The 27,446-nt window shown below is 37.3% G+C and overlaps 1 protein-coding gene across 4 annotated transcripts in view; it reads left to right on the top strand.

The window, feature by feature from the left end:
• Nucleotides 1–27,446, top strand: part of RABGAP1L (RAB GTPase activating protein 1 like) — a 694,034-nt gene that overhangs the window by 167,076 nt on the left and 499,512 nt on the right. For all 4 annotated transcript variants that reach the window (XM_060091226.1, XM_060091224.1, XM_060091223.1 and 1 more), the window contains one exon: nucleotides 21,843–21,936. In XM_060091226.1, the coding sequence (XP_059947209.1) occupies nucleotides 21,843–21,936 (94 nt within the window). The remainder of the gene's footprint in view (nucleotides 1–21,842; nucleotides 21,937–27,446) is intronic.

The raw sequence follows: 27,446 nt of genomic DNA, 5'->3' as shown, positions 1-27,446 counted from the left end.
TTATTTTTGTTTTTATTTCCATTATTCTAGGAGGTGGCTCGGAAAAGATCTTGCTGCATTTTATGTCGTAGAGTGTTCTGCCTATGTTTTCCCCTAAGAGTTTTATAGTATCCAGTCTTACATTTAAGTCTTTAATCCATTTGGAGTATATTTTTGTGTATGGTGTTAGAGAGTGTTCTAATTTCATTCTTTTACATGTAGCTGTCCAGTTTTCCCAGCACCACTTATTGAAGAGGCTGTCTTTTCTCCATTGTATATTCTTGCCTGCTTTATCATAGATTAGGTGACCATAGGTGTGTGGGTTTATTTCTGGGCTTTCTATCTTGTTCCATTGATTTATATTTCTGTTTTTGTGCCAGTACCATACTGTTTTATATGTATACTGTAGCTTTGCAGTATAGTCTGAAGCCAGGTAGCCTGATTCCTCCATCTCCGTTTTTCTTTCTAAAGATTGCTTTGGCTATTTGGGGTCTTTTGTGTCTCCATACAAATTTTAAGATTTTTTTGCTCTTGCTCTGTGAAAAATACCATTGGTAATTTGATAGGGACTGCATTGAATCTGTAGATTGCCTTGGGTAATATAGTCATTTTGACAGTATTGATTCTGCCAGTCCAAGAACATGGTATATCTCTCCATCTGTTTGTGCCATCTTTGATTTCTTTCATCAGCATTTTACAGTTTTCCGAGTACCGGTCTTTTGTCTTCTTATGTGGGTTTATTCCTAGGTATTTTGTTCTTTTTGATGTGATGGTAAATGGGATTGTTTCTTTAATTTTTCTTTATGATCTCTTGTTGTTAGTGTGTAGAAATGAAACAGATTTCTGTGCATTAATTTTGTATCCTGCAACTTTACCAAATTCATTGATGAGCTCTAGTAGTTTTTTGGTAGCATCTTTAGGATTTTCTGTGTATAGTATCATGTCATCTGCAAACAGTGACAGTTTTACTTCTTTTCCAATTTGGTTCCTTTTATTTCTTTTTCTTCTCTGATTGCCATGGCTAGGACTTTCAAAACTATGTTGAATAAAAGTGATGAGAGTGGATATCCTTGTCTTGTTCCTGACCTTGGAGGAAATGTTTTCAGATTTTCACCATTGAGTATGATGTTTGCTGTGTGTTTGTCATATATGAGCTTTATTATGTTCAAATATGTTCCCTCTATGCCCACTTTCTGGAGAGTTTTTATCATAAATAAGTGTTGAATTTTGTGAAAAGCTTCTTCTGCATCTGTTGAGATGAACATATGGTTGTGTTTTTTTTTTTTTTTTTGCAGTATGCGGGCCCCTCACTGTTGTGGCCTCTCCCGTTGCGGTGCACAGGCTCCGGATGCGCAGGCTCAGCGGCCATGGCTCACGGGCCCAGCAGCTCCGCGGCATGTGGGATCTTCCCGAACCGGGGCACAAACCCGCGTCCCCTGCATCGACAGGCGGACTCTCAACCACTGCGCCACCAGGGAAGCCCTGGTTGTGTTTTTTTTTTGTTTGTTTGTTTGTTTTTTTTGGGGAACGCGGGCCTCTCACTGTTGTGGCCTCTCCCACTGCGGAGCACAGGCTCTGGACGTGCAGCCTCAGCGGCCATGGCTCACGGGCCCAGCCGCTCTGCGGCATGTGGGATCTTCCCGTATCCGGGCACGAACCCGTGTCCCCTGCATCGGCAGGCGGACTCTCAACCACTGCGCCACCAGGGGAGCCCGAACATATGGTTTTTATTCTTCAATTTGTTGATGTGGTATATCACACTGATTGATTTGCAGATATTTGAAAAATCCTTGCATCCCTGGGATAAATCCCACTTGATCATGCTGTATGATCCTTTTAATGTACTGTTGGATTCGGATTGCTAGTATTTTGTTGAGGATTTTTGTGTCTGTGTTCATCAGTGATAACTGGCCTGTAATTTTCTCTTTTTTGTGATATCTTTGGTTTTGGTTTCAGGGTGTTGGTGGCCTCAAAGAATGAGCATGGGAGTGTTCCTTCCTCTACAGTTTTTTTGGAGGAGTTTGAGAAGTATAGGTGTTAACTCTTCTCTAAATGTTTGATAGGATTCACCTGTCGAGCCAGCTGGTCCTGGACTTTTGTTTGTTGGGAGTTTTTCAGTCACGTTTCAATTGCAGTACTTCTGATTGGTCTGTTCATATCTTCTATTTCTTCTTGTTTCAGTCTTGGGAGATTGTACCTTTCTAAGAATTTATCCATTTCTTCCAGGTTGTCCATTTTTTTTGGCATGTAGTTCTTGTAGTAGTCTCTTATGATCCTTTCTGTGGTGTATTTCTGTCATGTCCATTGTAACTTCTCCTTTTTCATTTCTAATTTTACTGATTTGAGCCTTCTCCCTTTTTTTGTGATGAGTCTGGCTAAAGGTTTATCAATTTTGTTTATCTTCTCAAAGAACCAGCTTTTAGTTTCATTGATCTTTTCTATTGTTTTCTTTGTTTCTGTTTCATTTATTTCTGCTCTGATCTTTATGATTTCTCTCCTTCTACTAACTTTGGGTTTTGTTTGTTCTTTCTCTAGTTGCTTTAGGTGTAAGATTAGGTTGTTTATTTGTGATTTTTCTTGTTTCCTAAGGTAAGATTGTATTTCTGTAAACTTCCCTCTTAGCTACATCCCATGGGTTTTAGATAGTCATGCTTTCATTTTCATTTGACTCTAGGTATTTTTTGATTTCCTCTTTGATTTTTTTCAGTGATCCATAGGTTGTTCAGTAGCATGCTGTTTAGCCTCTACATGTTTGTGTTTTTTACAGTTTTTTTCTTGTAGTTGATTTGTATCCTCATAGTGTTGTGGTTGGAAAAGATGCTTGATATGATTTCAGTTTTCTTAAATTTACCGAGGCTTGCTTTGTGGCCCAACATATGATCAATCCTGGAGAATATTCCATGTTCACTTGAAAAGAATGTGTATTCTGCTGCTTTTGGATAGAATGCTCTGTAAATATCAACTAAGTCCACCTGATCTAATGTGTCATTTAAGGCCTGTGTTTCCTTATTGATCTTCTGTTTGGATGATTTGTCCATTGATGAAAGTGGCGTGTTAAAGTCCTGCACTATTATTGTATTACTGTTGATTTCTCCTTTTACGGCTGTTAGTATTTGCCTTATATACTGGAGTGCTTCTATGTTGGGTACATATATATTTATAATTGTTATATCTTCTTCCTGGATTGATCCTGTGATCATTATGTAGTGTCCTTCTTTGTCTCTTGTAACAGTCTTTATTTTAAAGTCTATTTTATCTGATATGAGTATTGCTACTCCAGCCTTATTTTGATTTCCATTTGCATGGAATACCTTCTTCCATCCTCTCACTTTCAGTCTGTATGTGTCCCTAGATCTCAAGTCGTTTCTTGTAGACAGTATATATATGGGTCTTGTTTTCGTATCCATTCAGCCAGTCTGTGTCTTTTGGTTGGAGCATTTAATTCATTTACATTTAAGGCAGTTATCAATATGTGTGTTCCTATTGCCATTTTCTTAGAAGTCTGTATATAAACAAGATTGTTTTAAGTTGCTTTTTTTTAAGATTTTTTTTGACATGGCCCATTTTTAAAGTCTTACTTGAATTTGTTACAATATTGCTTCTGTTTTACATTTTTTTTGGCTGTAAGGCATGTGGGATCTTAGTTCCCTGTCCAGAGATCGAACCTGCACCCCCTGCACTGGAAGGCAAAGTCTTAACCCCTGGACTGCCAGGGAAGTCCCCTAAGTTGCTGGTCTTTTAATTTCAAATGCCTTTCTAATATCCTGCATTTGTGCTCTCCTCTTCTTACAGTTGCTGGTTTTGATATCATATTTGTGTGTGGATGCTTTCCTACCTTTACTTTATGTTTGCCTTTACTGGTGAGCTTTTCCATTTGTAATTTTCTTGTTTCTAGTTGTGGCCTTTTCTTTTCTGCTTAGAGAAGTTCCTTTAGCATTTGTTGCAAAACTGGTCTGGTGGTGCTGAATTCTCTTAGCTTTTGCTTGTCTGAAAAGCTTTTAATTTCTCCATCAAACCTGAATGAGAGCCTTGCTGGGTAGAGTATTCTTCATTGTAGTTTCTTCCCTTTCGTCACTTTAAATATATCATGCCACTGCCTTCTGGCCTGCAGAGTTTCTGCTGAGAAATCAGCTGATCACTTTATGGGAGTTCCCTTGTATGTTATTTGTTGCGTTTCCCTTGTTGCTTTTAATATTTTTTTCTTTGCCTTTAATTTTCATCAATTTGATTACTGTGTGCCTCGGTGCGTTCCTCCTTGCATTTATCCTGCCTGGGACTCTCTGTGCTTCCTGGACTTTGGTGACTGTTTCCTTTCCCATATTAGGAAAGTTTTCAGCTATTGTCCCTTCAAATACAGTAAGTCCCCTACATACAAACGAGTTCCATTCTGGGAGCACATTCATAAGTCCATTTTGTTCATAAGTCCAGCAAAGTTAGCCTAGGTACCCAACTAACACAATACAGTACTGTACTGTAATAGGTTTATAATACTTTCCACACAGATAATACATAAAAAGCAAACACAAAAAGTAAAGAAAACATTTTTAATCTTACAGTATCTTGAAAAATATAGTAGTACAGTACAGCAGCTGGCATACAGGGGCTGGCATCGAGTGAACAGGGAAGAAGAGTTACTGACTGGAGGTAGGAGAGGAGGTGGGAGATAGTAGAGCTGAAGGATCATCAGCAATAGGAGACAGAGGGCAAGCTGCAATTTCACTTACTCCTGACGTTGATGGCATAGGTTCTGGTTCCTTGCTGGATTCAATTCTATCTATCCTCTTGAAAAAATGATCCAGTGATGTCTGGGTAGAAGCTCTTTTTTTGTTTGTCATAGATGACACGGTAGCACTGGATTGCATTCTGAATGACTGCTGCAACCTTTGTGTAGCATTCTACATTCAAGTCCTGTGTTTCAAAAACTAACAGTGCCTCCTTCTTAGCAGTACGAGCTATATCACTGCTGCTTTTACACTTGCTTCTGGACATCCTGGGCTTGAAATAAAGATACTGTATGACTGAACTCTATACAGTACTGTACAGTAAAGTACATAAAAGCACAACCACTTGTAGAGGATGCATGCACAATGTATGCCAGAGATGTGAACTAACTTATGTGATTGGACACGCATTTGCATGTCCAATCACGTGAGTTAGTTGAAGGTTAGTATGTAGGGGACTTACTGTATTTTCTCAGGTCCTTTCTTCTCTCTTCCCCTTCTGGGACCCCTATAATGTGAATGTTGGTGCGTTTAATGTTGTCCAAGAGATCTCTTAGGCTGTCTGCATTTTTTAAAAATTCTTTTTTGTTTATTCTGTTCTGTGTCAGAAAATTTCCACCATTCTGTCTTCCAGCTCAGTTATCCATTCTTCTGCCTCAGTTACTCTGCTATTGATTCCTTCTAGTGTATTTTTTCATTTCAGTTATTGTATTGTTCACTTCTGCTTATTTGTTCTTTAGTTCTTCTGTTAAACATTTCTTATATCTTGTCAATCTGTGCCTCCATTCTTTTTCCAAGATCTTGGGTCATCTTCACTATCATTACTCTGAATTCTTTTTCTGGTAGATTGCCCACCTCCACTTTACTTAGTTGTTCTTCTGGGGTTTTATCTTGTTTCTTCATCTGGGACATATTTCTCTCCCGTTCTCATCTTCTCTAGGTTTGTGTGATTGAGGTTTTAGTTCCACAGGCTGCAGGATTGTAGTTCTTCTCATTTCTGCTGTTTGCCCTCTGGTGGATGAGGCTGTCTAAGAGGCTTGTGCAGGCTTCCTGGTGGAAGGGTTCTCGTTCCTTTCCCCTGGTGGGTGGAGCTGGGACTTGTCCCTCTGGTTGGCAGGGCTGTGCTCAGGAAGACTTTAAGCCACCTGTCTGCTGATGGGTGGGGCTGTATTCCCGCCCTGTTGATTGTTTGGCCTGAGGCATCCCAGCACTGGAGCCTACAGGCTGTTGGGTGGGACTAGGTCTTGTGGAGAAAATGATGGCCTCTAGGAAGGCTCATGCCAATGAGTACTTGCCAGAACTGCTGCTGCCAGTGTCTTTGTCCCCATAGTGAGCCACAGCTGGCCCCCTCCTCTGCAGGAGATCCTCTAATACTAGCAGGTAGGTCTGGCCCAGTCTCTTATGAGGTCACTGCTTTTTTCCCTGGGTCCTTGTGCACATAGGGCCTTGTATGTGCCCTCCAAGAGTGGAGTTTTCTGTTTCCCCCAGTCCTGTGGAAATCCTGTGATCAAACCCTGCTGGCCTTCAAAGCCAGATTCTCTAGGGGCTCCTCCTCCCATTGCCAGACCCCCAGGCTGGGAAACCTGACGTGGGGCTCAGGACTTTCACTCCTGTGAGAGAACTTGTGTGATATAATTCTTTTCCAGTTTGTGGGTTGCCCACCTGGTGGGAATGGATTTGATTTTATAGTGATTGTGATGACTCCTATCATCTTGTTGTGGCTTCTTCTTTGTCTTTGGATGTAGGATATCTTTTTGGTAGATTCTAGCATTTGTTTTTTTGATGGTTGTTCAGCAGTTAGCTGTGATTTCAGTGTTTTTGTATGAAAGGGTGAGCTCATGTCCTTCTACTCTGCCATCTTGCCAGCCAAATCGCTAAGTGCTTTGATAGGGAAGAATACAGTGATGACTACTTACATAAGTGACTAGTCTCAACAGACAAGTATTCAGGCCATTATAGGGAGACGTATTATCCTAGGGCCATGCAAAAAATGCTTAGCAGGCTCAACAAAATGGAACTTACATTCCAAAACCTTGAGTTTTTCTCAAAAATCCATTATTTACTGTTGTTTTCACAAATACTTTTGTTGCCACGTTTGAATTTTAAGATCCTATGTGTAAGAGATAGTCTGTATTAAAGACTAACGTAAGTCTATTTTGGCAGTTTCTGCTTTTCCCCCCATTGTGTTCTATACTTGGCCATCCGTTCATCACTTAATATGCTTTCCCTTAAAGGGATCCACTTCCTCCAGAGTTTACATCCCCCACCTCCCTAATTTTGGAAACATGTATTCCATCTCTTTTTCCCTCCCTCCTTCTCTTCCTCTCCATATACATGTGTGTGTGTGTGTGTGTTCATATGTGTGCCCATATATGTGTTATATATACATACATACAGATAGATAGTTACTCATTTATCATGTCTAGTTTTCTGATTTTTTTCAGTAACTCAACTGGGTTCATATTCAGAAGTATAGACTCTCAGGGGAATATAAAAAAAAACCCCAAATGCAGACATGAACCTGATCTTACTGTTACTTCCTTGACTGCCTGATTTCATGTGGCTGCTTTGGCAAGTTTTGTAGTCATTCCCCCTTCCTTTCTTATTTATTTGTGAATATTTTCCCTTTCATAGTTACACTCCTGGTTGAAGAGGGTGATCTGCGCAGAGGACTCTTGAGTATGTTGTGCACCACGTGGTAGATATCAGTGACTTCCCTTTCCACCTGTTAGTTAGATGTGACCTATTCTAATGAGTTCTTTTTTCTCTTGCTCCTCCTTGTTTGTAGTTATCTCTAACCCTTGCTTAATTTTTTTTCTCTAATTGATTAGCTGCCTTTAAAAAAGTCATTCTTCAAAGCGAAGGAGTGGCATGGACATATATACGCTACCAAATGTAAAATAGATAGCTAGTGGGAAGCAGCTGCATAGCACAGGGAGATGAGCTTGGTGCTTTGTGACCACCTAGGGGGTGGGATAGGGAGGGTGGGAGGGAGACGCAAGAGGGAGGATATATGGGGATATATGTATGTGTATGGCTGATTCACTTTGTTACAAAGCAGAAACTAACACACAACTATAAAGCAATTATACTCCAATAAAGATGTTAAAAAAGTCATTCTTTGAATAATACGTTTTAACCTTTAGTATAACTATTCATATATGTTCTTTTTTTAATCTACCAGATACTATTTTCCTCTTTCACCACCTCAGTTTATTTTGAAGAGGCATAGATAATAGACATTGCTCATATTTCTTATTCTAAGACTATACTAGCCTTTCCAAACACATCAAGTTTTATACATTAAATATCTACAGTTTTTTGTATGTCAGTCATACATAATACACTTTAAAAAAAGGAAAATGGAAGGAAAATTAAAATGCATTTGCAAAAAACTGAAATTCAAAATGTAAATAACTAAATAAATTCTAACTCATTAACATCCCAGAAAAATGTAATATGAAACACACATATACACATACAAAGGAATATCCTAGTGTCATGATTAAGAAAGCAGTTTGCTTAATGTTGTTAATTGTCCTTCAGGTAAGGTGTATTGGCTGCCCTAGTTCTCTTGAGTATGGTTGACAGGTTTCAACAATTAATGATACATTTTTATTAATCACTTACACTTAGCAACTACAGGAATTATTAATTAGAAACTTGCAATTAGATTCAGAATGACAGTGATGATGATTTAGTTGGAAAGAAACATGCAAGTTGTGGTCTCCTGTACCATGGATGTTCTCTCTATGATAAATCAGCTTGCTTTTGACAGTGGGAAATGTTAGAACATTTCAGAAATTAAGGAATATCTTTTGTTTTACATTAATGATTTACATTTGTATATAAGCTTCTATGTAGAACAAATATATTCTGGCTCTGTGATGTGAGAAAGAGTTAGAGATTATATTATATTAAGTCATTAAAATGTAGCCTTATTGTTTGGCTGTCAAAAATGACATTATTTACAACTAATTAATCAAAATGAATCACTTTTGTACTATTCCAGGTTGGCAGGTATCATTATACAGACCTGTGTTCCTGCAGACTTTGCACAATCAGTAAGGTTTTGGGTTTTTTCTCCCCAGTGTGTTTAGAAGAGAGTTTATACCAACCTGTGGTTGCCTATATGATCTTCAACAAACATTTATTACTTATTAAGAAAGACCAAAATTAAGGGGAAAAACCTCTGAAAACCCTCAGTAGTCACATGTTGTCTGCGCTTACTTTTCAGCCTTTTATTTTATGAGTAATTCTTTAGTTGAAAAGAAAAGAAAATGAGATTTTGTGCTTATTTGTCCCTAATTTTGTAATTTATTTTTAACTTTGTTTGTAAAAAAAAGCATTGTGTATGTGTGTGTCTGTATTTTTTTTTCCTTTTATGATGTTTGTTGATACTAGTTCTGAAATTTTTCTTTTATGATTAGGATGAAAAACATTGCTAACAGAAACATGATTTTTTTCAAAGCAGGGAGTGGCCAAAGTTGAGACCCTTTAAATTATTTTGATTGCAGTATCATACATATTTATTTTGTTTGATCTAAAAAATTACATCTATTGTATCTTCTTTTGGTGTTGCACAATTGGTTTCTGCTCTCTGCATGCTAGAAATCAGTGGATAAGACAGAGCAAACCTGGAATGCTTTTTTAGTTACTTTGAAGTGCTGCTGGGCAGGCTACTGAGGACTCACTAACATTAAGAATAAAAATGATAGCTAACACTTGAGTACTACTATGTGCCAGGCACCGTGTGTAGTACCTCACGTGCATTTTCATTTAATTTTTACAACACTACCTAATTGATTCTCTATTTCACTGATGTTTAGATTAAAGAAAGTAATAGTCCTACAGTATGAGTCCAATGACATCTGAAATGCTCTGTATGGTCCTGCTTTCTGAAGGAGACCAGTAGCTGCAGGGAAATTGAAATCCATGAGGAAAACATTCATGAGAAGAAGTTGAAATTACTCATATTAGAAGAGTCTCTACCAAATCCTACTCTCTAAGTTAAGGAGAGTCTGTCAGAGACCTCTCCTAAAGTTAAACTTTATACAGGAAGTTGAAACTGTTAGCTACAAATTTCCTCAACTAACTCTCTTAACATTGTCAAACTTCATCAAAGCCTCATATCTAGTCGGAATAGGAAATGTCCTCCTCGTCAGTCAGTACTCACAAACCTGGGCAATTTCATGTCTTTAGAGATAATTTGCCTGATTTCTCATTTTCCTCTCTCCAGTGTTTTCCATCCCAATTACCTTAAGTGTATGAACATATTCTAAAAATAAAGTAGCAATGAACTAATCCTTCCATTCATTCCACAATTGAGTGTTACTATGTGCTAAAGGCTACTATATAAAGGCAAATAAGACATAATCCCAGCCCTCACAGAGCTTGGGTTTTAAGAGTGTGACATGAATGTTATAGATATTAAATACATGACTAGATAATGTAAACAGGCATGTTTTCATGGAAGTCTTCTAGATATTATTGTAGGAGTCTGTGTAAGGCCAAAAAGGAAGAAGTGGCCAATTTGGTGGGGAATCGGAGTTGATAAGGGAAATGTAATGCTTGAATTGACCCTGCAGTTCCCTTTAGCTCTATTACTCTTAACTCCCATATTTCATGAGTTTGCATAAAGAAAAATCTACATTTAGTATCTTTACTTCCCACTCATTCATTCCTCAAAACTTGCACTCCAGATTCTACCCCAGCACTCTACATCATGGGCATTCATACTGTTTGGGTGAAGATAGCATTTTTTTAAAACATCTTTATTGGAGTATAATTGCTCTACAATGGTGTGTCAATTTCTGCTTTATAACAAAATGAATTAGCTATACATATACACACATCCCCATATCTCCTGCCTCATGTGTCTCCCTCCCACCCTCCCTATCCCACCCTCTAGGTGGTCACAAAGCACGAGCTGATCTCCCTGTGCTATGCAGCTGCTTCCCACTAGCTATCAGTTTTACATTTGGTAGTATATATAAGTCTATGCCACTATTTCACTTCGTCCCAGCTTCCCTTCCCCCTCACTGTGGCCTCAAGTCCACTCTCTACGTCTGTGTCTTTATTCCTGTCCTGCCCCTAGGTTCTTCAGAACCTTTTTTTTTTTAGATTCCATATATATGTGTTAGCATATGGTATTTGTTTTTCTCTTTCTGACTTTACTCTGTATGACAGACTCTAGGTCCATCCACCTCACTACAAATAACTCAATTTCATTTCTTTTTATGGCTGAGTAATATTCCATTGTATATATGTGCCACATCTTCTTTATCCATTCATCCATCAGTGGACACTTAGGTTGCTTCCATGTCCTGGCTATTGTAAATAGAGCTGCAGTGAACATTGCGGTACATGACTCTTCTTGAATTACGGTTTTCTCAGGGTATGTGCCCAGTAGTGGGATTGCTGGGCTGTATGGTAGTTCTATTTTTAGTTTTTTAAGGAACTTCCATATTGTTCTCCATAGTGGCTGTATCAATTTACATTCCCACCAACAGAGCAAGAGGGTTCCCTTTTCTCCACACCCTCTCCAGCATTTATTGTTTGTAGATTTTTTGATGATGGCCATTCTGACTGGTGTGAGGTGATACCTCATTGTAGTTTTGATTTGCATTTCTCTAATGATAAGTGATGTTGAGCATTCTTTCATGTGTTTGTTGGCAATCTGTATATCTTCTTTGGAGAAATGTCTGTTTAGCTCTTCTGTCCTTTTTTGGATTGGGTTGTTTTGTTTTCTTTCATATTGAGCAGCATGACCTGCTTGTAAATTTTGGAGATTAATCCTTTGTCAGCTGCTTCATTTGAAAATATTTTCTCCCATTCTGAGAGTTGTCTTTTCAGCTTGTTTATGGTTTCCTTTGCTGTGCCGAAGCTTTTAAGTTTCATTAGGTCCCATTTGTTTATTTTTATTTCCATTTCTCTAGGAGGTGGGTCAAAAAGGATCTTGCTGTGATTTATGTCATAGAGTGTTCTGCCTACCTTTTCCTGTAAGAGTTTTATAGTGTCTGGCCTTACATTTAGGTCTTTAATCCATTTTGAGTTTATTTTTGTGTATGGTGTTAGGAAGTGTTCTAAATTTCATTCTTTTACATGTAGCTGTCCAGTTTTCCCAGCACCACTTTTTGAAGAGGCCGTCTTTTCTCCATTGGATATTCTTGCCTCCTTTATCAAAAATAATGTGACCATATGTGCATAGGTTTATCTCTGGGCTTTCTATCCGGTTCCATTGATCTATATTTCTGTTTTTGTGCCAGTACCATATTGTCTTGATTACTGTAGCTTTGTAGTATAGTCTGAAGTCAGGGAGCCATATTCCTCCAGCTCAGTTTTTCTTTCTCAAGATTGCTTTGGCGATTCGGGGTCTTTTGTGTTTCCATACAAATTGTGAAATTTTTTGTTCTAGTTCTGTGAAAAATGCCATTGGTAGTTTGATAGGGATTGCATTGAATCTGTGGATTATGTTGGGTAGTATAGTCATTTTCACAGTTTTGATTCTTCCAAGAACATGGTAGATCTCTCCATCTCTTTGTATCATCTTTAATTTCTTTCATCAGTGTCTTATAGTTTTCTGCATACAGGTCTTTTGTCTCCTTAGGTAGGTTTATTCCTAGATATCTTATTCTTTTTGTTGCAATGGTAAATGGGAGTGTTGCCTTAATTTCTCTTTCAGATTTTTCATCATTAGTGTAAAGGAATGCAATAGATTTCTGTGCATTAATTTTGTATCTTGCTACTTTACCAAATTCATTGATTAGCTCTAGCAGTTTTCTGGTAGCATCTTTAGGATCCTCTATGTATAGTATCATGTCATCTGCAAACAGTGACAGCTTTACTTCTTCTTTTCTGATTTGGATTCCTTTTATTTCTTTTTCTTCTCTGATTGCTGTGACTAAAACTTCCAAAACTATGTTGAATAATAGTGGTGAGAGTGGACAACCTTGTCTTGTTCCTGATCTTAGGGGAAATGGTTTCAGTTTTTCACCATTGAGAACGATGTTGGCTGTGGTTTTGTCATATATGGCCTTTATTATGTTGAGGTAAGTTCCCTCTATGCCTACTTTCTGGAGGGTTTTTATCGTAAATGGTGTTGAATTGTGTCATAAGCTTTTTTGCCTCTATTGAGATGATCATATAGTTTTTCTCCTTCACTTTGTTAATATGGTTTATCACATTGATTGATTTGTGTGTATTGAAGAATCCTTGCATTCCTGGGGTAAACCCCACTTGATCATGGTGGATGATCCTTTTAATGTGCTGTTGGACTCTGTTTGCTAGTATTTTGTTGAGGATTTTTGCATCTATGTTCATCAGTGATATTGGCCTATAGTTTTCTTTCTTTGTGACATCTTTGTCTGGTTTTGGTATCAGGGTGATCTTGGCCTCATAGAATGAGTTTGGGAGTGTTCCTCCCTGTGCTATATTTTGGAAGAGTTTGAGAAGGACTAGGTGTTAGCTCTTCTCTAAATGTTTGATAGAATTTGCTGGTGAAGCTGTCTGGTCCTGGGCTTTTGTTTGTTGGAAAATTTTTATTCACAGTCTCCCCTTAATGCTTGTGATAGGCCTGTTTATATTTTCTGTTTCTTCCTGGTTCGGTCTCGGAAGGTTGTGCTTTTCTAAGAATTTGTCCATTTCTTCCAGGTTGTCCATTTTATTGGCATATAGTTGTTTGTAGTAATCTCTCATGATCCTTTGCAGTGTCATTTGTTACTTCTCCTTTTTCATTTCTAATTCTATTGGTTTGAGTCTTCTCCCTTTTTTTCTTGATGAGTCTGGCTAATGGTTTATCAATTTTGTTTATCTTCTCAAAGAACCAGCTTTTAGTTTTATTGATCTTTGCTATTGTTCCTTCATTTCTTTTTCATTTATTTCTGATCTGATCTTTATGATTTCTTTCCTTCTGCTGACTCTGGGGTTTTTTTGTTCTTCTTTCTCTAATTGCTTTAGGTAAGGTTTGGTTGTTTATTTGAGATGTTTCTTGTTTCTTGAGGTAGGATTATATTGCTAACAACTTCCTTCTTAGAAATGCTTTTGCTGCATCCCATAGGTTTTGGGTCATCGTGTTTTCATTTCATTTGTTTCTAGGTATTTTTTGATTTCCTCTTTCATTTCTTCAGTGATCTCTTGGTTATTAAGTAGTGTATTGTTTATCCTCCATGTGTTTGTATTTTTTACAGATTTTTTTCCTGTAATTGATATCTAGTCTCATAGTGTTGTGGTTGGAAAAGATGCTTGATACGATTTCAATTTTCTGAAATTTACCAAGGCTTAATTTGTGACCCAAGATATGATCTATCCTGCAGATAGTTCCATGAGCACTTGAGAAGAACGTGTATTCTGTTAATTTTGGATGGAATGTCCTATACATATCAATTAAGTCCATCTTGTTTAATGTGTTGTTTAAAGCTTGTGTTTCCTTATTTATTTTCATTTTGGATGATCTGTCCATTGGTGAAAGTGGGGTGTTAAAAGTCCCCTACTATGGTTGTGTTACTGTCGATTTTCCCTTTTATGGCTTTAGCGTTTGCCTTGTGTATTGAGGTGCTCCTATGTTGTGTGCCTAAATATTTACAAGTGGTCTGTTTTCTTCTTGGATTGATCCCTTGATCATTATGTAGTTGTCCTTCTTTGATTCTTGTAATAGTCTTTATTTTAAAGTCTATTTTGTCTGATATAAGAATTGCTACTCCAGCTTTCTTTTTATTTCCATTTGCATGGAATATCTTTTTCCATCCCTTCACTTTCAATCTGTATGTGTCCCTAGGTCTGAAGTGGGTCTCTTGTAGACAGCATGTATACGGGTCTTGGTTTGGTATCTATTCAGCCAGTCTATGTCTTTTGGTCGGAGTATTTAATCCATTTACATTTAAGGTAATTATTGATATGTATGTTGCTATTACCATTTTCTTAATTGTTTTGTGTTTATTTTGTAGGTCTTTTCCTTTGCTTGTATTTCCTGTCTAGAGAAGTTCCCTTAGCATTTGTTGTAAAGCTGGTTTGGTGGTGCTGAATTCTCTTAACTTTTGTTTGCCTATAAACCTTTGATTTCTCCGTCGAATCTGAATTAGATCCTTGCTGGGTAGAGTAATATTGGTTGTAGGTTTTTCCCTTTCATCACTTTAAAGATGTCTTGCCACTCCCTTCTGGCTTGCAGAGTTTCTGCCGAAAGATCAGCTGTTAACCTTATGGGGATTCCCTTGTATATTATTTGTTGCTTTTCCCTTGGTGCTTTTAGTATTTTTTCTTTGTATTTAATTTTTGATAGTTTGAATAATAGGTGTCTTGGTGTGTTTCTCCTTGGATTTATCCTATATGGGACTGTCTGCACTTCCTGGAGTTGATTGACTATTTCCTTTCCCATATTAGGGAAGTTTCAACTATAATCTCTTCAAATATTTCTCAGTCCCTTTCTTTTTCTCTTCTTCTTCTGGGACCCCTATAGTTCGAAATTGGTGCGTTTAATCTTGTCCCAGAGGTCTCTGAGACTGTCCTCAATTCATTTCATTCTTTTTTCTTTATTCTGTTCTGCAGTAGTTATTTCTACTATTCTATCTTCCAGTTCACTTATCCGTTCTTCTGCCTCTGTTATTCTGCTTTTGATTCCTTCTAGAGAATTTTAAGTATCAATTTATTGTGTTGTTCATCATTGTTTGTTTGCTCTTTAGTTCTTCTAAGTTGTTGTTAAACATTTCTTGTATTTTCTCTATTGTATTTCCAAGATTTTGGATCATTTTTACTATCATTACTCTGAATTATTTTTCAGGTAGACTGCCTATTTCCTCTTGATTTGTTTGGTCTGGTGGGTTTTTACCTTGCTCCTTCATCTGCTGTGTGTTTCCGTGTCTTCTTATTTTGCTTAACTTACTGTGTTTGGCGTCTCCTTTTCGCAGGCTGCAGGTTTGTAGGTCCCGTTGTTTTTGGGACCTGCCCCCAGTGGCTAAGGTTGGTTCATTGGGTTGTGTAGGCTTCTTGGTGGAGGGGACTAGTGCCTGTGTTCTGGTGGATGATGCTGGGTCTTGTCTTTCTGGTGGGCAGGACTGCATCCGGTTGTGTTTTGCGATTTCTGTTACCTTATTATGATTTTAGGCAGCCTCTCTGCTAATGGATGGGGTTGTGTTTCTCTCTTGCTGGTTGTTTGGCATGGGGTGTCCAGCACTGGAGCTTGCTGGTCATTGAGTGGAGCTGGGTCATAGCTTTGAGACGGAAATCTCTGGGAGAGCTTTCACCATTTGATATTACGTGGAGCTGGGAGGTCTCTGGTGGACCAGTGTCCTGAACTCGGCTCTCCCACCTCAGAAGCACAGATCTGACACCTGGCCGGAGCACCAAGACTGTATCAGCCCCACGGCTTTGTCAGCTGTCCTGTCACAGAGTCATCTGAGGGCCAGGCATCCTCTCGGGGGCTCCTCTCCTCGGATCCTGGAGACGCCTGTGGGTGGCCTCCTGTCAGGGGCTTCCCAGTCAGGTGCAGTCACCTGAGGGGCCGGGTGTTGGGTCTGAGTCATGCAGGGCGCTCGCCTTCTCTGCTCCTGAGTGCAGCATCAGGGGGTTCGGCTGATGTCTGAGGCCCAGGTTACGGCTTCCACCCAGGTTTACATCTAGCCCACAGGTTTACATCTGGGCTCCATGTTTACGACTTGGGGTGTTTATGTCTGAGGGTTTACTTCCAGATCCCAGTTTTACATCTGGGTCTGGTTTACCACTTTGGGGGGTTTACATCTGGGGGGTTTGCGTGTGGACCCCAGGTTTACATCTCAAGATAGCTTTAATAGCTAACATTTATATAGCTCTTGCCTTTTGCCAGCCACTGTAATATGTGTTTTGCATATAGTAACTTGCCTAATTCCTACAACTACTCTATAAGATAGTTACTGTTATTATTCTCATTTTAGAAATAGGCTGCTGAAGTATAGAGAGGTTAAGTAATTTGACCAGGATCACAGCTAGTAAGTGGTGGAACTGAGTTTCAAATGCAGGCAGTTTGGCTCCAGGACCAGTTATGAATGATTGAATGAACCTGGTTCCCATTTACCCACATCTGCACACAGATGCTCATATACTAAATGTCACTAATTTTCAAGGCATTACTTTTTAATTTTTTTTTCTAGTTGTAATGGATTTTCCTTCTTCACCTCCCCTCTGATTATCCACTTAGGAAACTTTTATCGGTCTTATGGCCAAAGACTAATCTAGGCACTGGCAATATAGAAATAAAAGTTAGTCTCCACTGCCAAGAAACTGAGTCTCATGGGAGAAGATGTAGAGGATAACAGACAATTATAATAGGATGTGGTAAGTGCTGTGATTGAAGATGCCTAGAGGGAGCGTACTTAGCCTGGCCAGCAGAGGGTAACTCCTGACCTGAATTTTGATGGAGTAGGATTTAGCCAAGGATAGGAATCCCAGCCTTCTTTCATTTGTCCTCACTATCTCTCTTTTTTTTCTCCCTATGTAGAATGGAGTGCAGTTGTTTTTTCAGAACCTTCAGAGTTATCCTTTTATGTATCTGCATGATTCCATTGTTCCTTCTCTCTTCTTTGTCACATTTTACTTGCCAACCTCCTCACTATGTTTTCCACCATATTTTGTGTCTTTTTTCTTTCTTATTTCTTTCTTAGTTTATTTCTTTAGTCCTCCCTAGAAACTCTGTCTTATCTAATATAGTAGAGACTTAAATTTACTTTTCTTTAGCCCCCTTTCTTCCTGTCTAGCAAGATGGCCAGTAAATATATGACTCATGGTCAGTAGTATTTAACCTCTCTGTGCCACAGTTTCCTCACCTTTAAACTGGGCACACTAGTAGTGACTACATCGTTAGATTGTTTAGGGATAAAATGAGTTAATGCCTGTAAAACTTAGAAGAGTGCCTAGAGTATAAATAAAAAAGGCAGACAGTCAGTAAAAGCTTGGGACTCCTATCTTCCTTGGCTAAGTCCTATTTTTGTCCAAATATTTGGCCCCTGACTTGCTGTTGTTTCTGCCTTAATTGTTCATCAGGGATCTGGTTTTACTTCAGTGTGCCCATTTTCTTTCCTTCTCCTTGGGGTTCTCCTTTGCTAGTCTAGGTGCTTACAGTTCTGATTTCCTTTTTGTGGTGGACGGTAACTTGGGAGGTTGTCAGGAAGATGAGGCATTGTTATCATTCATGTTTCATGACATATTAGTAGGGGTTTATAATAATAAAATAGATTTTTGTTTCATATAGCAACAGGGTTCATTAAAAGATTAAAATCATTTCCCCATTCTTATTACAGTTATGCGTACTTATTTTAAAAGATAAAAATATTACAGAAATATAAAACTTAAAAGTGAAAGATGCATTCCCTAAATATTTATTGAGTGCCTACTATGTGATAAGATACTGTTAGGTGCTGGAACATAATTGCTGTTAATAGTTTGGTGTATATTCTTACAGCTATTTTTAAAGGTCTTTGTAATCATATAAGTAATAATATTTACTAAAATAAAACCATACTTAAAATTACTCTTTTGTTTCTTTTCATCACCAAATAATATATTTTAGGTGATTTTCATGTTAGCATATAAAGAGTCACCAATTCTTTTAAACTACCTGATAGTATTCTTTTGAATGGATATACTATAATTTAGTTAATAAAACTCCTATTGATGGATTCCTGATAGTTTTCAATTCCTTATTATTATAAGCAGTGATGCAGTGAAAATCCTCTTACATATATATTTTTGGCATATGTATTTCTGGATAATAAATTTCTAGAAATGGAGTTGCTGGATCAAATGATATATTAATTTAGAATCTTAATAAATTAAAAAACATTGCTTGTTTAAACGTCAGCCTTCTTGTCTGTTTCCCCATACTTTTATCAACATTAGGTATTATTATTCTTTATACTGTCTGCCAGTCTAATTGGTGAATATGTTTCATTGTTTTAATTTGTGTTGAAAAATTATTGAGATAGGGCTTTCTTTAATATCTTTATTGGCTAGTTGTATTTTATATGTTTTGACCTGTACTATGTTCATGTCGTTGGCCCAATTTTCTGTTGGATTGTTCTTTATTTTATTGCTTAGTAAGATCTTGGTATATTAGGTAAAATAGCCCTGTCATATGTTGGAAAAATTTTTTTGCTTGTTTTTTAATATATATTGTAGCTTTACTTCATAGAAATTTTTAATTTATAGGTGGTTATATTTCTTATTCTTTCTTATAGCATCTTGGTTTTGTTTCATGCTTAAGGATTCCTTTCCAAGCAAGAATAATAAGAATCTGAAAGATTCTCTATATCAATAGTACTTTTTGAGTTTTATCATAATCAAGATTAATGATGTCCATCAGTGTTTGTTTCCTTTTTTCTTTTTCCTTTTCATTGTGTTCTTAGATTTTGGTCTCCAGTTTAGCATGTACAACTTCATCAAATAATTTGGCACCTTGCAGTATTATGATTTACTGTGTAGCAAATTAGAGTATAAAGTAAGATCGTCTTGGACCCTGCTTAACTGAATATCAATTTATAAGTACTTATATTATGCTTGGTACTAATTAATAAGAGGGGTGACCAGCAGTCTGTTTGCCTGAGATAATCTAAGTTTAACCTGTTTTCCAGTGTAACTTTTAATAGTGTCCCTTTTCCCTGCTGATTTTAAACAAACAAAACCAGCCAATTATTTTACCAGCAAAATAAGTTTATTTTGGAATAGCAGAGACGTGCAGTTTGGGACAAGCAAAAAATGGTGAGCTATAGGCATATCTGGAGAACGATGAGAGCGCCTTGCTTTTATAGAGGAAAGGAGGAAATTGGGGAGGGCTGCGGGGGTTCTTCATCGGCTGCAGATGGCAGGCAGCTTGTCCTTGCTGGATCAGGAGGAAATCTTTCTTCCTGCTGGGGTCTGTAAGCTGAGGTGAATGATACATGTGTGAGAACTGCCCCTTCATGGCTTCCTGACTTCACTTTAAATGAGGTTTCCTTTATTCATTTCATATTACTCTCAGAAGTGTCTCAGTTCAGTTTAAAAAATTATAAGGATTATAAGGGGTAGTAGTTCACATTAGGATATTTTAATATTAAGGCTTCGGTTGTTTCTGTTTACATTATTCCTCCAGTACTTAGTAATACTTCATGTGCTTTAGCTTTAAAAAAATCTCTCATTTCTATTATTTTCATGATGAACTTGTTGCAAAGTTCATAGAGTTGCTTATGTGAGGTATTTCTAGAGCAGTGATGTTAGTGTATATCCTTTTAACCTTCATCCCACCATCCAGAATAATGCTTACTTTTTTTGAAATTTTGGCTTTCATTAGTTTTTTTTTGTTTTGTTTTGTTTTTTAATAAATTTATTTACTTATTTTTGGCTGCATTGGGTCTTCGTTGCTGCGTGCGGGCTTTCTCTAGTTGCGGTGAGCGGGGGCTACTTTTTGTTGCAGTGAGCAGGCTTCTCATTGCAGTAGCTTCTCTTGTTACGGAGCACGGGCTCTAGGTGTGCGGGCTTCAGTAGTTGTTGCATGTGGGCTCAGTAGTTGTGGCTCACAGGCTCTAGAGCGTGAGCTCAGTAGTTATGGCACATGGGCTTAGTTGCTCCATGGCGTGTGGAATCTTCCCGGACCAGGGCTCGAATCCATGTCCCCTGCATTGGCAGGTGGATTCTTAACCACTGCACTACCAGGAAAGTCCCAATACTTAACTTTTTGAATAAAATGTCCCTCATGATTCTTGTTTATCCGGTATCATCCTAAAGATGGTGAAGCATTTGTCTGTGCGTGTGCATATAGTTTGTTTATATTTTACTAAATATGTGATAAAATCTTTTCAGATGAATACCAAATTTTTTAACCTGGCCATATAAACCTTTATTTATCACATTAATTTTTGGTGTTGAATTTTTATTCAACACTGATACATGAATGAGTTTATGATTGGATCATGGGATTTGTAGCATGCTAAGTAAAACTGTTCTTAACACAGATCCCAATGTGATTCACTTAATTCCAATCCCTACTATACTGTAACAGCATTGATTAAACCTTAGTACTTGCCATCAGCCAGACAGATTTTTATCTAGCTTATTTCATCATTCAGACAATACTTCTCCAGCCTTTTCTTAGGTAGTACTGTGTCAAAGCCTTTGTTATAATGTAGGTGAATTGTGCCCATTACATCTCCTTTCTCTACCAACTCTGTTACCACTCAAAAGATTTATAGACCTTAGAATTACTCATTTTCACCACTGATTGTAAACTGTAATTCAACCTATCTTATTCTTTCTGAAACCATTACTTTATATCTTGGGATGTTTTATACAGTTGTCATTTTAAAAGGCCAAATAGTTTCATCTTTCCTTAGTCAAAAATACCTTGTACTTATCAGTATATCTTTAAAAAACCTTAAAAAATTTTTTTAGATTTCTGGTTGTGTGTTTGTATCATATTATACATGTTTCTTGGTGTTATATATTGATATATATGTCTGACTTGTTTTTAGTATTTATTTGTCTCACTAAATATTAATATTAATAACTATAGTAATAAAATAATATAAATAATTTAAATAAAATATTAATATCTGAGAATGTTCAACTGATGAGTAAAGCACTATGTAAGAATTTCTAATCGTGTTACCATTAGCTTTTTTTTTTTTTTTTTTTCGGTATGCGGGCCTCTCACTGTTGTGGCCTCTCCCATTGCGGAGCACAGGCTCCGGACGCGCAGGCTCCGGACGCGCAGGCCCAGCAGCCATGGCTCACGGGCCCAGCCGCTCCGCGGCATATGGGATCCTCCCAGACCGGGGCACGAACCCGTATCCCCTGCATCGGCAGGCGGACTCTCAACCACTGCGCCACCAGGGAGGCCCATACCATTAGCTTTTAAATTTTCTCTCTTTGGGTAAAGATATTTATTTATAGGTATTTTCAATTTCATACTGTGTAAACTGTAGACAAGAATTTTCATAAAAACTTGTGATTTGAAAATATTTATTTAGGCACTAAAGATAAAACGTATTAATGAAATACTGTTATTTTTGCAATGGGTATAATAATTAAGCAAAAGTATTATTTGATTGTTTATTAGACGCACAATCATGTTTCTTGTTTTAAAATACATTAATATCTAATATAGTATGTAATATAATGTTTGTTCTTTTTGTATTTCTTCTGCAGAGAGTGATAATGAACTCTCGAGTGGAACAGGTGATGTGTCTAAGGATTGTCCTGAGAAGATCCTATATTCTTGGGGAGAATTGCTAGGAAGATGGTAAAATTTTTTTTATTGAAAATTTTATATTTACATAATTGATGTTAATTTGCTTTATTAATTAAAATCTATGTGTTTGTATATCTTAATCTTGAGATTACTTAGGCAGTCAATATAGATAGTCATCTAGGGGTTGAGCCCTCAACCACTCCAGTGTTTGGCAGTTAGAAAGATGAGTAGGAAAGATCGTGCAAAGGAGTCCAAGAAAGCTCCTTTGGAGGAGGAGAACCAAGGTAGAAATCAAGTGAATTAAGGCTATCAAGAAGGAGGAAGTGATCAACTGCTCATAGGTCAAGTCAGAGGAAGCCTGGGAATTTCATTGGGTCCAGCGATTTGAATGTCACTGGTTACTTGGACAAGAACCCCTCTGTAGAGAGGTAGGAATGAAAGCCTGATTGGACTATGTCTAAGAGGAAAGGTAATCAGCAGTTATAGATAGATAGGTCTTCAGAGAAGTTTTGCTAGAAGGAGAGGATAAGAAATAGGGACATAATTAGGGAGTGGATGTGGGTTGAGAGATTATTCTGAAAATTAAGATGGCCAATATAGCCTGTACATTGTATGTTGTTGGAAATGATCTAGTAGGAAGAGAAAATTTGATAATGCCAGAGGAAGAGGACACAGTTGCAAGAGAAGTCAATGAATAGGCAAGAAGAGATGGACTTGTTGACTAGTGGAGGAGTTGTATTTAGAAGCGCAGAACATTCATGGTAGCAGAAGGAAAGGTGGGGCATGGCTACAAAAGTAATAGCTGACTTACTGTGTGTCGGGTGCTGTTTTAAGCACTTTAGATACCTTAGTTAATTATCATCATGACAACCCTCTGACTTAGGGATTATTATTATCTTCATTTTACAGATGAGAAAATGGAGGCGTAGCTATGTCAGGTAGCTAGTATAAAAATACACAACAAGTAATGGCAGCAAATGGGTACTTGCTCAAGATCCCATGGTCAATAAATAATTTGCCCGTGATCATGCAGCAAGTAAATGACAGGATTTGAATCTAGGCAGTCTGGCTCCAGAGCCAGAACTTTTTAACCAGTTGGCAGGCTGCTATTTCTATAATGTACATAGGTTTCTGGATTACTTTTTATAGGAGCATGTAGAAGTTTTAGTACAAGAGAGAATAAACTAGGAAAATTGATACCCTTCCCAGACTTCTCATATGAGTTTAAAGAGAGATCATGAGAATGGCAGTATGGTGGACAGGAAAACAAAATACTTTTATGACTAATTAAACAGCCAGATGAGATCTTTATTTATAAAAAGCAAGATTTATAACTTTGTTCAATATACAGCATCCTCTTAGGTTCTAGGAGATACATAGATAAATACACAGTTCCTACCTTTGAGGTTCATAATCAAGAAGGGTGGGAATATACACTCATAACAGACCGTTGTAACAAAATAACTGAAACACTGAGGTTGTTTCACATTTCTTAACCATTTTGTTAAGAAAATGGTTAAGAAATCTCTCTTTTATAAAATGACAATCACTTGATTTTTTACCCAACTTAAAAAATTCATCTATTCTCTCTTAGGAATTGTATGCTGATTTAAAGATGAATAGGAGATAATTCCTACCCGCAAAGAGTTTACCATTTTATAGAGGCATATAGACATTTAAACAGATAATTGTGACATAATGGATAAATGCTTCTGTTAGCACTGAGGACCCAATGGAAATTTTAGAATGAACACAAAAGTAGAAAAAAAAATACAATAAATGTGATAAAGAAAATCCCCAACAAATATTTTAAAGGTGAAATTGCTATGATGCTTTTTATTATTTAGAAAGGTAATTTTGGAGTAGGAAGAAACTGTTAATAGAGAAGCTGGTTAGGATGTAATTGCATGGATTGATGAGGTCTATACCAAACTCATGGGTCTTTTGTATGGAGAGGAGTTCCAAACAGAGAAAGAATTCTGAAATAGAGTTGATGGGATTTCTCAGCTATCATTCAGTGTACATTTTTTGCAGAAATAAAATACCATCTTTCTACATTATATTTTTAGTAGTGGACTTCAAGAAACTTATTGAAAGAATCTGAGGGAACTATTTTAAAGGACTAAGATAACTGATTTTTAGACCTTTATAAAACTTGCTGGATCTTTTACCATTCAAGTATGTATTTTTATTTTATTTGGCTTATTATTGCAGTTGTGTCATGACAATTCATATGAAAATGATAAAATTTGCCTGAGTTTATATCTATTACACAGAATTGATTTTAAATTTTTAAAAATTAAAAAAATTTTAAATTGCTCTTGGAATATCTTTTTTAAACATTCATCTTTTTTAGATTTAGAGCTTTTCAGTGAGTCTTAGGAATACTAGCTTAGGGACTTACATGAAGATATTTTTGTGATTTATTTAGGTAAAGCACCTTTTGGGGAAAACACTACATTTTGTGCTTTGGGGAGATTTTTATGAGGAGACAGCCTGTGTTCTCAAGGAACTTTTAAATAAAACATAGTTGAAAGTATTTTCAACTTATTATAAAACAACTAGATCACTCTATTAAAATTAAGTGAAGGGCTTCCCTGGTGGCGCAGTGGTTGAGAGTCCGCCTGCCGATGCAGGGGACACGGGTTCGTGCCCTGATCCTGGAAGATCCCACATGCCGCGGAGCGGCTGGGCCCGCGAGCCATGGCCGCGGAGCCTGTGTGTCCGGAGCCTGTGCTCCGCAGCGGGAGAGGCCACAGCAGTGAGAGGCCCGCGTACAGCAAAAAAAAAAAAAATAAAATAAAATAAAATTAAGTGAAGCTTTTATGGTTACAATCAGAATTCAGATAATGAAATATACTATTAGAAAGATATAAAGGAAGACTATTTAATACTAATTTGAAATTATCAGAAAAAAATAAGGATACTATGGAAAAGAAAACGGAAAACAGACTGTAAAATGTTGAGTAATGGAGGTCTTTGTACAAGACTGGATTTAAGGCGTCTTGATAAATGAACTAAATTTTAAAAAAATGAGGAAACAAGGATTGAGAGAGTAGAGGGAGAGGGTCAGGGAGAGAGGAAATGAGGAGATGTTTGTGAAGGGAGGACTTGGAAACAAACTGAAGTGGTAGCAAGATTTCTTTTTCCTGAATATATTCAGAGTGGTAATGCTGATGACTTATACATTAAATTATTTAAAGAATTTAAGGAATTGGGGCAGAATTATTTCTGGATAGCTTAAGAAAGCAGAGTGCTGATGCTGAACCCTTAGGTGTAAGTCAGCTTTTGTGGCAGGAAGATTTTCTAACCAAAAAAATGAAGTGAACCTCTGAGGTAAAAATTGAGTATTAGTTTATTATATATAAATAAAACCATCTTCAAACTATTCATTCTCTTTTATTAGACTTTCAGAAAGTCAGTATGCATTTAATAGGCACTTTGATTATATTTTTCATAGCTATACTTATTACCACAGTGGGAAAATGTGTTCTTAATCCATGGTTTCTCAACCTAGCTGAGCATCAGCAAACTGACAGGGGGGAAAAAAATCTAAATTTGGGAAACATGAAGGATTTGAATCACTAAGCATGAACATCCATAGCTTCCTTCCATTTCAGATCAGTATAATGTTTCACTTTTTTGACTAATGAAAAAACCCGGCAAAAACATATACAAATCAGAATAAAATATGTGTTCTTGATTGTCCCAGTGACCTTTAATGTGTCTCTTTTCTTGAAACTTTTCTTCATGTAGCTTGTTTAACTTAAAGTAAGACCTAGGTTGACATATCTAGGTCTTATCATTAATGGGGGAAGGACAAATGCCTAACTTTACTTGATGTTCTCCATCTTTTAGTTTCAGTTCTAGCTATTCCCTTTTCTGAGAAAACCTTTTAAAATGGGTCAGGTTGCTACCCTCACATTCTCATATCTTCTAACCACTTACTTCTACCTCCCCTCTATCAAATCTGCCCTAATTCCATCAGTGACCACTCAGTTTCATTCAATGGCTTTTCTTCTCATCTCTTGATTTCTCTGCTGTTTTTGTTAGAAATGATACCTTCCCTTTGAAATTCTCTTCTGGATAGCTTTAACAATAGAGAAAGTTCTTACATGCCCAGATAGTTTCGAGAAAAGATGCCTCTTTGAAGGTAACTAGATGAATATAAAACAGCTTTATGATGCTATTAGAATCAATGAGAATGTTCGCTTTTAAAAACGCATTCTTTAGCTTAGCCTTAGTAGTTGATCGTATTAATTTAGTTTCATAAATCTATTCATTTACCTAGAATGTATTGAAGACCTTTTATATGCCAGGCACTGTTCTAGGTGCTTGGGATACATAACTAAAGAAGACAGAGATTCCTGCCCTTGTGGAGTTTATATTCATGCATTAAAAACTGCCTGATTACTACTTGTTTAGTATATGTCTGGTTTATGTGTGACTTTTTTTTTTTTTTTTTTTTTTTTGCGGTACGCGGGCCTCTCACTGTTGTGGCCTCTCCCATTGCGGAGCACAGGCTCCGGATGCACAGGCTCAGTGGCCATGGCTCACGGGCCCAGCCGCTCCGCGGCATGTGGGATCTTCCCGGACTGGGGCACGAACCTGTGTCCCCTGCATCGGCAGGCGGACTCTCAACCACTGCGCCACCAGGGAAACCCCCTATGTGTGACTTTTTGAATAATTTGATAACTATCTTGCTTCTAGTGCAGAGTTCAGCACCTGTCATAACTAGCCTATTTCCAAGTCTCTTGATAGCTGCAGTTAATGTTGTACACTATTAAAGCAATGGCCATATATAGTTATATTTTTATTAGAAATATTGAAACAATGATTATTTCTGTAGATTGTTCTTTTGTTTGGGTCTTCTCTGGTCATAGATGTATACTAGTAGCATTTGGCTTAGTATCCACTAATATCTCTTAAGTACTAGGGTGCTATATGCAATATAATTACTGTGTCATTACAAGAATAATCAGTAAATTAAAGCTGTTAATCATGTTGTGTTATGAATGACATAGTTCTTTTTAAATGTCAGTCTGTAAAGATAAATAGTGCCTGGGTTTTTAAGAGAGGAGAAAAGACTTTTCTATTATACCCAGCCAAACAGATGGCTGAGGGTCAGCTAGAAGCTGAATGTTGGTTGAGTTGAATCATATTATGGTAAAATGTGTATTAGGGACTTTTGACTATTAACCTTAAGGTGTGTGTATGCATGAGTAGGAAGAGATATTCCAGATTCAAAATCTTATATAAATCATTATACAAAGTAATTTGAGCCAACATAACACTTAATCAAGCTGTTTGTCCTCTTCATTTTGTCTGCCGTATTGGAAGCATATCGTAGTAGGATGAGTGGATGTTAGGAGGTCATTGTAGAGGTGGTAGAGTGACTACAGTTGGTGGCAGTGGAAGTAGAAGTGCATGGATTTTGGACAGGTTGGGAAAATAAAATACATTAGACTTCTTGATGGATTAGTAATGGATTATGGGACAGAGAGTAATGTCAACCATAACTCCTAGGTTTCTAATTTGGTTGGATTGTAGTGACAATCACT

The sequence above is a fragment of the Mesoplodon densirostris genome, chromosome 2, assembly GCF_025265405.1.
Source record: "Mesoplodon densirostris isolate mMesDen1 chromosome 2, mMesDen1 primary haplotype, whole genome shotgun sequence".
Classification (NCBI taxonomy): Eukaryota; Metazoa; Chordata; class Mammalia; order Artiodactyla; family Ziphiidae; genus Mesoplodon; species Mesoplodon densirostris.
This window is presented reverse-complemented; position numbering and strand designations above follow the sequence as displayed.